Source organism: Pseudorasbora parva, chromosome 1 (assembly GCF_024679245.1).
Source record: "Pseudorasbora parva isolate DD20220531a chromosome 1, ASM2467924v1, whole genome shotgun sequence".
Classification (NCBI taxonomy): Eukaryota; Metazoa; Chordata; class Actinopteri; order Cypriniformes; family Gobionidae; genus Pseudorasbora; species Pseudorasbora parva.
Genome location: NC_090172.1, coordinates 35,648,746 through 35,663,603, shown reverse-complemented (window position 1 = coordinate 35,663,603; position 14,858 = coordinate 35,648,746). Strand labels below are relative to the sequence as shown.

The 14,858-nt window shown below is 38.5% G+C and overlaps 1 protein-coding gene across 1 annotated transcript in view; it reads right to left on the bottom strand.

Moving 5' to 3' along the window:
* otog (otogelin) overlaps positions 1–14,858 on the bottom strand; it is a 45,482-nt gene that overhangs the window by 16,481 nt on the left and 14,143 nt on the right. Inside the window, exons 20-26 of the mRNA XM_067439036.1 lie at positions 14,037–14,111; positions 13,819–13,862; positions 13,514–13,679; positions 1,344–1,451; positions 914–1,052; positions 658–792; positions 138–281 (exon numbers count right to left, since the gene is read on the bottom strand). Of these exons, the coding sequence (XP_067295137.1) occupies positions 138–281; positions 658–792; positions 914–1,052; positions 1,344–1,451; positions 13,514–13,679; positions 13,819–13,862; positions 14,037–14,111 (811 nt within the window). The remainder of the gene's footprint in view (positions 1–137; positions 282–657; positions 793–913; positions 1,053–1,343; positions 1,452–13,513; positions 13,680–13,818; positions 13,863–14,036; positions 14,112–14,858) is intronic.

The window sequence follows — 14,858 nt, the reverse complement described above, 5'->3', positions numbered from 1 at the left end:
AAATATAATGAACACACAAATACAAACTTGTAAGGTAATCAATATTCTGCAAATGAATGATTTGCTACTCAAAACAAAGTTTATACTTGCTGCAAAGCAGCCAGCAACACATTCAGCTCTTTGTGTGTTTTTTGTACCTGCCAGCGTGGTCCAGCTTGTATATGTATGGTGGTTTTCCTGTCCCACAGCACTGTGAGGTCTTCCCCAAGCAGATGCACAATGGTGTAGTATCCTGCTTGCCAGATATATGCTCTCTGCCTGTCAATCACACTGGATGGGTTCTGCACATGAACCATATCGGCAGATTATTATCAACCAGATCATTATCATTTCCACCACTATGATGCAATTGCATTCCTTGCATTAAAATATATATTTATCCAGTCCAAAGTATAATCATCAATACCCAGGAGTGTAGGAATGATTTAAAAGTGGGTGGGGCATATTATAAACCTCTGCCTGGCTCATGAACATTTATTAGGCAACACCTGTTGGCATTGCTTTTTAAATCTATCATAGATAGAGTATGTTTATGTAGCAATAGTAAGGTGGGAATTTTAGGCAACACCTGTTGGCATTGCTTTTTAATTCTATCATAGATAGAATATGTTTATGTAACAATAATAAGGTGGGAATGAGACTGAAAAGTTCACTCACAGGTTTGCCAGAGTCATCATCAAACACAATGAAGGAGCGTCCGGCAGAGATAAGAAGAGATTTCCTGCAGATCACGCCACTCTCAAAGCAGTCAACATTTTCTGCTGTGACAGACATCATTGCATCCAAAGAGCTCTAACACACACACAGGAGCACAAATAAGAAGACAACAACAATACATGCAAACACATGCAGTCATTTTTTCTTTTTATAAGAACGGGCTATGGGATGTCTGAATCTGTTGCTCAAAGCTCACCTTGACCAAGTACACCTTGCATGCGCCAATATAATCAAACAGGAACCCATCAAACGTTCGGAAGTGTCGATCTCCATAAGTAGTGCACATTGACGGACATGGGCGAAACTCACACTGGAATGTGCCATGCTGACACACACTGCAAAACACAGACATTCAGATCCTAGAAACAGTTTCACTACACATTTCCTCTTTTAACTTCTCCCTAAAGAGACACTAAGTGAATGTGTTTGTGCTGAGTTTCTACAACATTTTATGTTTGTAACAAATTTGGGAATTTGGTCAAATAGTTTTTCTCGTATACGTAATCTAAATCAGTGAAGTTAACAAAATTCAAGGGACGACATGATCTCTGATATAAGTAGCTGAAAATGTAGTACAGCAAACTGGTGTAATGAAATGCACATGATGTGAATTAATGTGATCTCACCACTGATGGCATGGGGACGATACTTTGTCTCCTGGATAATATTCTTTCCCTTTCCACAAACACGGACATGCACGTGGCTCAAAACACTCATCACCATGCTTGAGGAGCCTGAAATACACAAATGTGAATGTGAATACATCTGAGTACCATGTACTGTATGTGAGTCCAGAGATGCCATGCAAGTACAATGCAGGAACTCTGAAGATTCTGCCAGAGACAAGAATATTTGGATGGGTGGAGGGATGAAAGAAAAATCACACTGGTCACATGAGAAATGCAGCCGATTCTCATTCTCACAGATCCAAAGAGCTTCTCTCAATCTCTCTCTCTGATAAAGATCTTGTAATATTGCAGTGAATCATTTCCATTGGCCCGAGGGTCTCTGAGAGTTCCCAGCACACTGTCTGTTAGAACTGAGTAAACTTACACCCCAGATAGACAGGTGTTAACAGCTCTCTTTATCCCATAGCCAGCATGCTGGATCACTTACTGGCATCAAAGAATTTGTGATCACCTGCTCCTGTTCTGCATGCATTAATTAAGAGTCAAAGAGATGGATCCATAACTAAACAATCACACACTCCATTGCTTGCCAATTATCTTCATGCACTAGTGATGCTGTTCTCTCTGTGTACAAAGCAGACTTGAGAAAATAAAACCATGGCTCAAACAAAAACTCTGGGGGCTGAAATTGCAGAAATACTGAAAAGAAGGTTTGTGCAAAATCATTATAAATGTTTTCAAATGAATTGCAGAATGGGTAAACTGAAATGCCTTACACTGGACTGAGCACAATTGTCGGGGTAGAATTTTATATTTCATTTATACAGGTCATTAAAACACACTGATTGTCAAAACTTCTACTAGAATAAAAATTTAACAGGGAGCAGACTGGGTGATTAAATTCTTAAAACATTCTGAACGCAAACAGACATTTTGCCACATTTAGAACCAGTTTATCATGTGTGGATTATAGATTTCAGCCAAAAATATTTTCTTTTTCTTCTAATGTTATACACTAAATATATATATATATATATATACACACACACACACACACACACACACACACACACACACACACACACACACACACACACACACACACACACACACACACACACACACACACACACACACACACACACACACACACACACACACACACACACACACACACACACACACACACACACACACCTAAAGGATTATTAGGAACACCTGGTCAATTTCTCATTTATGCAATTATCTAATCAACCAATCACATGGCAGTTGCTTCAATGCATTTAAGGGTGTGGTCCTGGTCAAGACAATATCCTGAACTCCAAACTGAATGTCAGAATGGGAAAGAAAGCAATTTTTTATTTAAGCAGTTTTGAGCGTGGCATGGTTGTTGGTGCCAGATGGGCCGGTCTGAGTATTTCACAATCTGCTCAGTTACTGGGATTTTCATGCACAACCATTTCTAGGGTTTACAAAGAATAGTGTGAAAAGGACAAAACATATAGTATGCAGCAGTCCTGTGAGCCTTGTTGATGTTAGAGATCAGAGGAGAATGGGCCGACTTATTCAAGCTGATAGAAGAGCAACTTTGCTAAATTAACCACTCGTTACAACCGAGGTATGCAGCAAAGCATTTGTGAAGCCACAACATGCACAACCTTGAGGCGGATGAGCTACAACAGCAGAAGACCCCAACGGGTACCACTCATCTCCGCTACAAATAGGAAAAAGAGGCTACAATTTGCACACGCTCACCAAAATTGGACAGTTGAAGACTGGAAAAATTTTGCTTGGTCTGATGATTCTCAATTTCTGTTGAGACATTCAGATGGTAGAGTCAGAATTTGGAGTAAACAGAATGAGAACATGGATCCATCATGTCTTGTCACCACTGTGCAGGCTACTAGTGATGGTGTAATGGTGTGGGGGATGTTTTCTTGGCACTCTTTAGGCCCCTTACTGCCAATCGGGCATCGTTTAAATGCCACGGTCTGAGCATTGTTTTTTGGCCATGTCCATCCCTTTATGACCACCATGTACCCATTCTCTGATGGCTCACAAAGCTCGAATCATTTAAAATGGTTTCTTGACAATGAGTTCACTGTACTAAAATGGCCCCCACAGTCACCAGATCTTAACCTAATAGAGCATCTTTGGGATGTAGTGGAACGGGAGCTTCATGCCCTGGATGTGCATCCCACAAATCTCCATCAACTGCAAGATGCTATCCTATCAATATGGGCCAACATTTCTAAAGAATGCTTTCAGCACCTTGTTGAATCAATGCCGCGCAGAATTAAGGCAGTTCTGAAGGCGAAAGGGGGTCAAACACAGTATTAGTATGGTGTTCCTAATAACATAATAATGTGTAATATATTATATATATATATATATATATATATATATATATATATATATATATATATATATATATATATATATATATATATATATATATATATATATATATATATACAGTTAGGAAAATAAGTAATGGATGGCCCCCGGTCATCCTCTCCTTAATACAGTGCAGTCGCCCTGTCCCATATGCAGAAAAACTCCCCCAGAGCAAGATGCTACCACTCCCATGCTTTACAGTAAGAATGGTGTTCTTGGGATGGTACTCATCATTCTTCTTCCTCCAAACATGTGTAGTTATGACCAAAACGTTCTATTTTGGTCTCATCTGACCACATTACTTTCTCCCATGACTCCTCTGGATAATCCAAATGGTCATTGGCAAACTTAAGACGGGCCTGGACATGTGCTGGTTTAGGCAGGGGAACCTTCCATCCCATGCATGATTTCAAACCATGACGTCTTAGTGTATTATCAACACTAACCTTGGAAATGGTGGTCCCAGCTCTTTTCAGGTCATTGACCAGCTCCTCCTGTGTAGTTCTGGTTTGATTTCTCACCTTTCTTAGGATCATTGAGACCCCAAGAGGTGAGATCTTACATGGAGTCCCAGTCCGAGGGAGACTAACAATCATGTTTAGCTTCTTCCATTTTCTAATGATTGCTTCAACAGTGGACCTTTTTTCACCAAGCTGCTTGGCGATTTCCCCGTAGCCCTTTCCAGCCTCGTGGAGGTGTACAATTTTGTCTCTAGTGTCTTTGGATAGCTCTTTGGTCTTGGCCATGTTGGGTGGACAGGTGTCTTTATGCAGATAACGACCTCAGACAGGTGCATCTAATTTAGGATAATAAATGGAGTGGAGGTGGACATTTTAAAGGCAAACTAACAGATCTTTGAGAGTCAGAATTCTAGCTGATAGACAGGTGTTAAAATACTTATTTGCAGCTGTATCATACACAAAAAAAAAAATAGTAAAAAAAATCATACATTGTGATTTCTGGAATTTTTAAAATTGTGATAATGTCTCTCACAGTGGACATGCACCTACGATGACAATTTTAGACCTCTCCATGATTTCTAAGTGGGAGAACTTGCAAAACAGCAGGGTGTTCAAATACTTATTTTCCTCACTATATATATATATATATATATATATATATATATATATATATATATATATATATATATATATATATATATATATAAATAATCATATTTTGAGAAATATTGACATATTATTACGTTTGCAAAATATTTTGTCACACAGAATACCATTTCTATTAATTTCTCACTGAATAATTTGATCTAAAAGAGCTAAATGCACATAGCTCTTTCTGGGTCTCCTCTTAATGATATGCGTCAGATATGAGTCATCAGACGTTCGTTTGCTCTCCTTCATTTGGCTCCTGCATATTTTTACATTATGAACGCTAACAGGTGTAGCGATTAGCTCCATATAAAATGATTAATATAACATCACTATATGAACGAAATCCCCATTATATCGTGACAGGAAACTAATACAAACACTCAATGGTGGTGTAGAGTGAAATATAGAGTGTAATTTAATGTAATGTAAGTTGTAATTTTAATCTTTTAAATTGTGTTGTGTAGCTTGATGCTAACTGAAACTCTAATGCACCTGTAGGACCAGGAGCTTTGTCTATTTTGTTACAATAAATAATGTGCTTTTAGTATTGTTTTTTTTTGTTTTTTTAAAGAGAAAGACTAGAGAATGTTGACTGCTAAATGAAATACTGCACTGTTACTGGGCCATTTAGGCAGGCATACATGTTATAATGGATTTGAATAATGGCTGTTAAAAAAAACAAAAGATTCATAACGAAAGAATAATGAGGATTACGTCTCAGACATTCAAAAGTGTGAAACGATCATCGAGTGTGCACATTAAAGCATTAATTGAGCTGTTCTCCTCACCAGACATTAGACAAAAGACTGCAAATGTGTCTTCAGGCCAACAAACTTTTTTGATAAAAGCATCTAAAAAAAAATCCAGACATGGTCTTAGAAAATGTTTCATAAAATTCATAATTTTGGACATAACAGCCTCAGATTTTAAATAAAGCATGAACACAACTGTGCCTTCAATTTAGTTGTAGTTATACTACATTCACATAATATTTTTATACTTGAAGAAAATTATTTAAAATATTTACATTTTTTTTTTTATGTTTTAGCTTATATATCTCTATATTAATAATTGTCTGAGTAATTCTGAGTATTCCGCTGTAAACTCTCAAGTTTTTGCTTTCTAAATATGTATTGGTTATGTGTTTCAGAATAACTTATGAGCAGCTGTCTTTTTACTATGAGTATGTCTAAATGCTCCATTTTCCAAATCGGGGGATGACAGGCAAGGGGTTAAATATAATTTAGTTTAACTTGTATGAAAACTAACATTAACATTGGTTAAAAACAGAACTTACGATATTAAAGCATATAATTCAGTTTAAGTAAGTTCAAAGTCTGTGGTAAAACTTAAAGTGCAAGAATATAAATGACAGCACAATCTCTGGGTGAGCATACAATAAGCACCATGACCATCAAAAGGCTTCAGGGAGTTAAACACACTTTAGAGACTCAACTGTGGCATCATTTTCACCGTGAGAGCTCTAATCTCAGACCCAGTGAGATGCATTACACTCAAGAAGACTTAGAGGTCATCTGCATTGATCTCTGACCTTAACCCTTAACCCTAAACCTGATCCTAACCCTAAGAGAGAAAACAATTGTTCAGAAAACATCTGTATTCACACAAGCTAAAGGTCTGCAGCAGAGCACAGAAACATAAAGATGGCTTTTTTCCCTTGTAGTTTCCTTTCTTTTCTTTCATCTTGACAAATGAAAATGTGCTGATTTTGAAGTATGGACTACAGGAATGTCTTTAAGCCGCTTATCAGTTATTTGATCCAGCTGTGCACCTGTTTACTGCGTAAATAAGCATCGCTGCCATTAACCACTTTGCTTGAGGGATGGAGGAGGGGGTAATAATTCCCTCTCATTAGTGCAGGAATTCCCCTTCTCACAAAAACACTCCTATACCTGCTGCTCCCATGAGAGACAGGGGTATCAGCATCACCCTTAGCTTAATGGACAGAGAGAAACAGAGTGAGAAGATGTCAGACTATGCTGAAACATCTTCAACAAACTGTAAAGTTACAGAAAACTTGGCCAGTAACTAATCTGGGGTGTTCTTTACCAAAGCATTGCTAGCCAATGTGGCCACAATTTCTGTCGTTGTCAACATAGATCAATAATTTGCTGATTCTTGAATTGGCAAACAGCAACTAAACTTATGTGGCTGGAACTACAGCTCTTGAGATGTGGTACTTAGAAGCATAGTATCTTGTTAGTTGTTAGAATGACAAGTGGACTTAAATACACCATACTCTTAAGCAAAATAAGCAAGCTATCATCCAGTGCATTATATATCTTTCATTCTATTCAAATATACTGTATACATTCCAGTCTATATATTTTGGCATGTCAACAATCAGCATTGTCTTTAAAGTATGCATGAGGGAAAAAAATTGTAAGGGAACCCTAGAGCATGATGTAAGAGGGAAGTCTCAATGAATCAAACTCCAGGGAATAAAAATAGTAAAGTCTTCAGATGCGAAGTGTGTTAGAGCAGCTCCTCAAAGAAATGACTTTACGGGGAAAGCTGCTGAGTAAATTAATCAAATTTATAGAGGAGTAAAGTGTATGGCAATTACATAGGGATTTAAATGGACTATAATAATCTGATATTAGTTGCAATCTCAAATTAATTATCTTATTACCTTATAAATTATTACCCACCTGCATGTGACATCATTAGCATAACTAAAGTTAGAACTTTGGTGCAAGACTACAAATTAGAATAGACAGAAAGACAAAAAGAAAAAAGTCCTGTCTTCAATAATTAGCAAACTCATTTTCTGGGCATGAACAGGTGCACTGAGGAATTCAGCCTAGACATAAGGTCTAGCTCACATACCTCTCTCTCGCTCTCTCTCTCTCTCTCTCTCACACACACACACACACACACACACACACATTCTGTATATTTTGTCCTCTAACCCTAGCCCTACCCATCACAGAAAACTTTCTATGGTTTTACATTTTCCAAAAACTTAGTATGATTTAGTGTGTTGTCTTCCTCATGGATACCAACGTTGTCCCCACAAGGATTTCGGATATTGCCATTTTTGTGGGGACATTTTGTCCCTAAAACGTAGGTTATACCGGCACCATACACATAAAAACACATATACATACAATTTATAATGTTTATAATGAGACACTGCTCTCGCAATAAGGCAGGCTGTGACTCTCTATGTATGTGTCTGTGTGTGGAAGAGTATGGCTGCTGGAAATTCCCTGGAAAAGGTCTAGAGGGTCAAGAGACTCATGCCAATGTTCCAGAAGGCAAATAATCAAATACTTTACACCCTTTTACAGTCACGTTAGGTGATTTCAAATGTATTAAAGCAGATTGACAATCAGCAATGGATTCCTTATACAACTCTTTATCTATTTTTAACCTAATATTTGCTAAATAGGTTAAAACATTCAATGGTCCACAGTTACTTAAGACACAGAACAAGAAGTATGTATTTGTTTTAAAACCTCATTGTGGGGGTCAAGTAGTAACTTATAGCAAGCTTTAAAGTCCCCCTGTGGGGAATTTGTTTTTAATGTTGTCTGTGTGGTGTTTTTAATATGCTTTAATATGCTATTAGGAAGGATGCTTTAAGACAAACCATGTGCAAATTTGTAAGTCACCACCAATTGCTGAGTATTTTCTCCCTAAAACTGCACTGAGAAAAGAATGCGGTTTGACATCACTGGTGTTTCTGATGTCACAAACTTCCTTGTAACCAATCCCTTCAACATGCGGGCAGGATTTAGCATATAATTAACTATTCTCTGAAGTAACCATGCAAGCCAGGTTATCCTGGTATATATTTCTGTTGATATGAAAAATTGTGCACATTTTGCAATATAGCACAGAGAGAATAGCAGTGAACGCAGAGAGTAATGTTATAACATCATATTCAACACACTCAAATGTATCTAATATGATAAAACAGCACTGTGTTACCCCACTTATGCTTGACTGGAAGAAGTGGAAGCGGCGACTGTGGCAAAATAAAAGTTCAATCACTTCACCTCGTTCAGCTCCCACAGCACTCGGCCCTGCTCTGTTTTATACTACACTAACGTTAATATTCTCATCCATGAATATGATTTCTGCTAGCCTAGAAATCTAGACACACCCTAGCGGCAGCAAATCTAATCTACCGCGAGTGTCATCTAGCAACTCTCCAAACTCTGGTCAGGCCAATCACATTGGCCCTCATTTATCAAAAGTGCGTACACCAAATTTCCAGCGTACACCTTGCGTACACCCAAACCCACGGTGACTTTGAGATTTATCAATATGGACGTTGGCGTACGGCACGCTCAAATCCTACACCAGCTCAGGAGGTGGTGTACGCACGTTTGATTAGTGGGAAAATGCGCAGAACAGCAAATCCTAACACCACAAAACGCACAGACAAGATATGCTATATTATGACCCACAGTTAAAAACCACAACAACAACATTCAGTGTTTATTTTTGTGCAACATGAACGTCAATGTTTAATTTGTGTGACTTTACCAAAGCGTTTGATATGTAGGCATATGTATTCCTACAGTCGCGAGCCTGTGCGCTTTACCGGCCCGCCTGGCCCGGCAGCTGCGCACGGACTGGGACTAAAATAATTCAGACTGACAAAATAATAAAAATTACATTCTTCTTTTAAATAATAATAAAATCAATAAAAACGACATTCTTCTTCTAAATAACAAGCGTCATTAAGAATAATAATAATAATAATAATAATAATAATAAGAAGAAGAAGAAGAAGAAGAATCTTACAAATTGTCATGTAGCCTAATTATTAATGTGAATGAATGGTAGGCTACTCCACATCACATCATTATCACTGTCGTACACCCCAATACATGCCGTGATACGAAATTAAATGCTAATTGTTTCAAAACGTGCTGTAAAATAATGCATTGTGATGGTAATTTATCATCTAAACAGCTATTTAAACTGCTGGAGTGCGCTTCTCAACCCCCACACTATTAACAGTACTCGTAATTTGGGTCCATATTTTGTTTTTGTGGGTGCCTTTATTCCCACTCTTTATACTCTTTATAAAACAATTTCGTTTTTTTTCTACTTCCCTGGTGATGGTCTCGATGGGCTCGTCTCAATCATCTCAATAGTTCACTAGTCAGAGCACTGATCAGGGAGTCAGCCCATTGACTTATGTCCTAATCAGTGCCCTGACTAGTGGACTAGTGAGATGATTGAGCGCGCCCGATCTCCACGTCGGAGAAGTTTCGCTTCTTTGCCGTCTTCCGTGTGTCCATGGCGTAAAATGAGGGTGTGCGGGAGGCGGAGACTTGAATATATAGGAGCGTGTTATTCTAATGACGATCGTTTTCAGCCGCGGGATTTATCAAGGGCAAGTATTGCGTACCCCTGAATTGCAGAGGTGCGCACAGTTTCATAAATCAGGCGGTGAGAGGAGTGTAAGCATAATCTTACGCCAACATATACACCCGTTTCTATGCAAGATTGATAAATGAGGGCCATTGTGTATAGAGTCAGTGGGCGGGGCTGAACATAATGACGGCCGAGTTGCGCATGAGTGCTATTAGTAAACACAGAAACTGGCGAACGGCGGTCTTTCGAAACAGCTTTGACCGCGACTCTGGAAGACTTGGAGTTAAGCACGGCACTTAAGTCATTCTTAAAAAGGGAAGATGTGTTTGGAGTGTTGCCGACCGGATACAGCGAATGTTTAATCTATCAACGAGCACTGCTTCATGTTGCTCTGGTTGGTTGTAGCTCTATCCTATCGCGTACAGAGGGAGTTTGAAAGACAACCGTTTATCCCGCCCCTCAGATTGAGCCCTGTCTATGGTGAGTTTCCAGACCAAACATCTTGATGTGGGTCCTGTAGTCCTGTCCTGATTCTTTTCCACCGGGTGAACACATAAAATGCATTCCCACTTTTGGGAAAAAAAATTCTGGAGTGTAATTTGATTTTTACACACCTGTTTTTTCTTTACTTATTTACATTACCTTCATAACATCCTGCTGCTACTGTACCGCTCCGTGATAATGATGCTAGACCACACGTATGCCACATTTAGTAATTTCCAGACATATCAATAATCTCATCCCTACATCACAGTGTGGCATAAGGGGCCTTTGTGACATATTTACACCAGCCCAGATGCCAAACTATCGAGTTGCAGGAATTTATTAAACACTCATGACAGAATCTCAGCCATGATATTTCTTTCCCATGATGCTCTTGTGTAATTGTTTTCTGTTTAAAAGGTCAATAAGTCAGAAGAATGTGAATCCCACACGCACGCACACACACACACACACACTCAGCCATCTAAAATATCACATCCCCTCTGTGTGCAGTGGAGACTCTAGTTGCTCTCCAGATACACCCGTGAGCTCACAGCCCTTTCACTATGTGACTAATGAATGTTCATGAGAGTTTTTCCCTTTGTATTAATAGAATTAGAATTAGCCTTTGTAATTCAAAACTGGCGAGGTCTGGAGCATTAACAAACCAAGTGTTGTACTCATCCAAACTTCATAAACAAATCTAAAATCTTAATTAATAATCTTTAAAAGTGTAACAGAAAAAACAACTGTCATATATTTAGAGAATTTTGAGAACTTTTATATATTTTGAGAATAAATACATCTCAAACCTTAATAATGGAATCAATTTAACATGATATTTAGAAGAAAGTGTTCAGCAGAAACTCCTTTCTGCAAAAACCAAATCAAATGTGTGTTGTGAACAAAGTGTGAGCTGGTTAAAGGGATAACTCACCCAAAAATGCAAATTCTATCATTTACTCACCCTCATGTACCTCCAAACCTGTATGAATTTCTTTCTTATACTGAACACAGAAGATATTTTTGAATGTCAATCAAGCAGTTGATTGGTCTCATGGACTTTCATAGGTGTTTTTTTAAACTATAGAAGTCAATGTGGCCCATGAACTTGAGGGTGAGTAAATGATGATAGAATTTTCATTTTTTGCTTAAGCTCCATTTAAGATCTCACAGATCAACAATCTTTCAACAATAAAATAAAGGACAGAACAGGTATATTCCCACTCTCTGTTGCAGGTTGTGGTGTTGGTAAGAGGATAACTGAGACGAGGTCTTATCATGCTGTTATGGCTGAGGATGGCTTTAGGAAGTTAAGCTTGTGATATGGCACTTAACCTCAGTTTGCTTGTGTAGACACTGGCATTAAATGTATCAGATGACAAAAATCCATCTATAGAGCAAGAGTCGTGCTCTCTGAGGCCCCTTTAGTGGGAACGTGACGTGAGGGAAAAAAAAGAAGGGGAAGTGAAGTTGAGCTACAAAGAACTCTTTTCACCTGCCATAGACCACAGCAAAGGTTCCCACTGAGTCAGTGGAGACCCTTTAACTGATCTGTATCGACATCATCACCTGCTCCGGCAGACACCATCCGAGTGAGACCTCAACATGTAGAGCAAAATGTCATCGGTCCGTGAAAGTGCGCCTGGGGGGTTTGTGTGCTTCCGCAAATCTACATTACTCGGTATGCCACCGGTCTACATCTGCCAGTGAAAAGATGTTTGATTCAGTATTTGAATGGAATTTGATTAAGAACACTATTTGACCCAGATTGGCTAAAAATTCCAGTGTATGCATGTGTAACGGAAATGAGCAGTTCCTGACGCTACTCAGGCGATTCCACCCACTAAGCTTAGCTATGGATCACTGCCTCATCACACACGTACACATACAGCCATTCATCTACTAAATCCTCTACATCGCACACAAACATGGAAACATCTAACCTTTAAATATATAAAAAGTATACTACCAAAACAGATGAGGAATAATAAACATGTTCAGGTACATTTAAACAGTCCTCAGTGTATGTAAAAGTGTTTAAATAGGCGAAAAAGCAACTGGGAGACTTTGAATAGATGACACAAAAAGCCATCCCATTAGAACTCAGTGAAGCTTAAATTCTGCCAGAAACATCTAGTTCTTCAAGAAAGTTCAAGAAAGAGTTCCTGGTCATGTTATGTGTGTTTACTGATTGGATAGCTATCTGATTTGTTAAAATGGTTCCATTTACACATGGCTACATAAATGTGTCTCCACAAAACAAATATAAATCTGATATCCAATTCCTGCACTGTGTCCAAATTTAACACAGTTTATGTCAAAGTAAGCAACATATATGTGCTTCATTTTGTTTAACATCAGGTAATTTCAAGACCAAAGACAGCAAAAGGAAAGAGAAAGGCATCAGCACTCGTAAGATCATTTATGCCGCCTTTACATGCTATCGGAAATTTGATAAATCCCACTTTTTATGTCGTGATTACGAGCTTCAAGTTTTGAAATGGGAGGGAGTTTAAGTGCAATTTTTACCTAGGAAACTCATAAAAGTACGAGAAAATAATAAAAAAGTAATAAAAAAGTATGAGAAAAGGTACCACGATAGTCCCATGTTTTTTGACATGGTACCATAACGCCATGGTAAACTGGTGTGCCTTTAAATAAAATTCCATCGAAAGCACATGTAGCATGTAATAAATGTATACAATTAACATGACACATCTTATCAATATGAATATGTGCATAAGATTCAATGGAGACTAAAGCAAGTATGGTCCACCACGATATGTTTTTGCAGACAGGAAAGACTCCACTCACCCTGCGGGACAAACGCAGCCAGGCATGCACGGCTCATGAATGGAGCAGGTGAGGTTCAGCAAATACGACTCACAGGTCTGTTCACAGGCTAAACCTTTACCGGCTGAAGAGCCGTCTACTCTGTTCCCGCAGTCCTCATAAAACTGCCCTGGTGGGCACAGGGTATCTGAGAGAGAAGAGAAAAAGAACACACACTAAACTCCAGCACTATAGATATACAAATTCAAACAAACTGCAAACACTGCAGATATTCAAAGACTTTTACACAGGTAAACGACATCAGGATGCTGAAATACAACACTCACCAATAATTGAGCTCTGGGAAACCAGTTTTCCATCTTGGCAAATTCTGTTGATGTTAAAAAAAGATTTTAACTGCTGTGAGGCAGTAATTGTATTCTGCTGGGCTACTTTGATATACAGAGATACATTATGCCCTGACAAAACACTATTTTTATTAGGAATGTGATAATATTAAAAGTTTGACATAATGGTGATGTTTAATATGAATGATCAATCTTACTGTACACCTGATGATGTCATGATCACATCTCCAGGAGAGTAGTCAGCCCCGAGAAAACTGCATGGACACTCACTCCTGTACCACAAGATATTCAAAAGTATTTGACTTAGAACCAATATCTGTAATATTATATGCAAGAAAAAAAAATGAACTGAAATTCTAGACAATTTAGTTAAAGTCAGGGTAGGTGATTTGTTCCACTTTTTTTTTTTATGCTGGTTGAAAGGCTCTTCACATCCTGAGAGCAATCACTAAAGTATCTAAATGTCTGTGGAAGGTGTAGGACCATTAAATGTTTGTCCAATCATTGCCCTTGTTCTGAGGACAACAATACAATGCCCTACCTACCTGTCAACTTATGCATTTTCATACCTATGCACAACCTGCCCGAGCAGACATTACACGTCATCAGCGGTTTAATGCAATGCAGAGTTAGACAGACGTCTGTCCGTGAGCACCATAACCGAAACAGGCACCTTTTACAGTTCCTCCAGAACCAAAACAACAAGCTTATGCTACGTTCATGCCATAACTACTGTGGAAACCCGTGACGCTTTTCTTGAACTTAAACATTTCAATGGTAACACTATCAATACCGAAATAGATCTGTAGCAGTCAGGTGGCACAGGTCAATGCTCTTTAAGTTGTTTTTGTTTGTTATTACTGTAATGTAATGTGCTTTGAGACATGAGGTACTTTACCAGCGTCTCTCGCAATGCTTTTGCTCTCTACTGTATGCGTTCATGTGTTTTGGAGAAGACATGCTTTTGGAGACGCTCTGAATAGAGGGCGGGATCTTATGCTTTCAAAGCTAGCTCACTA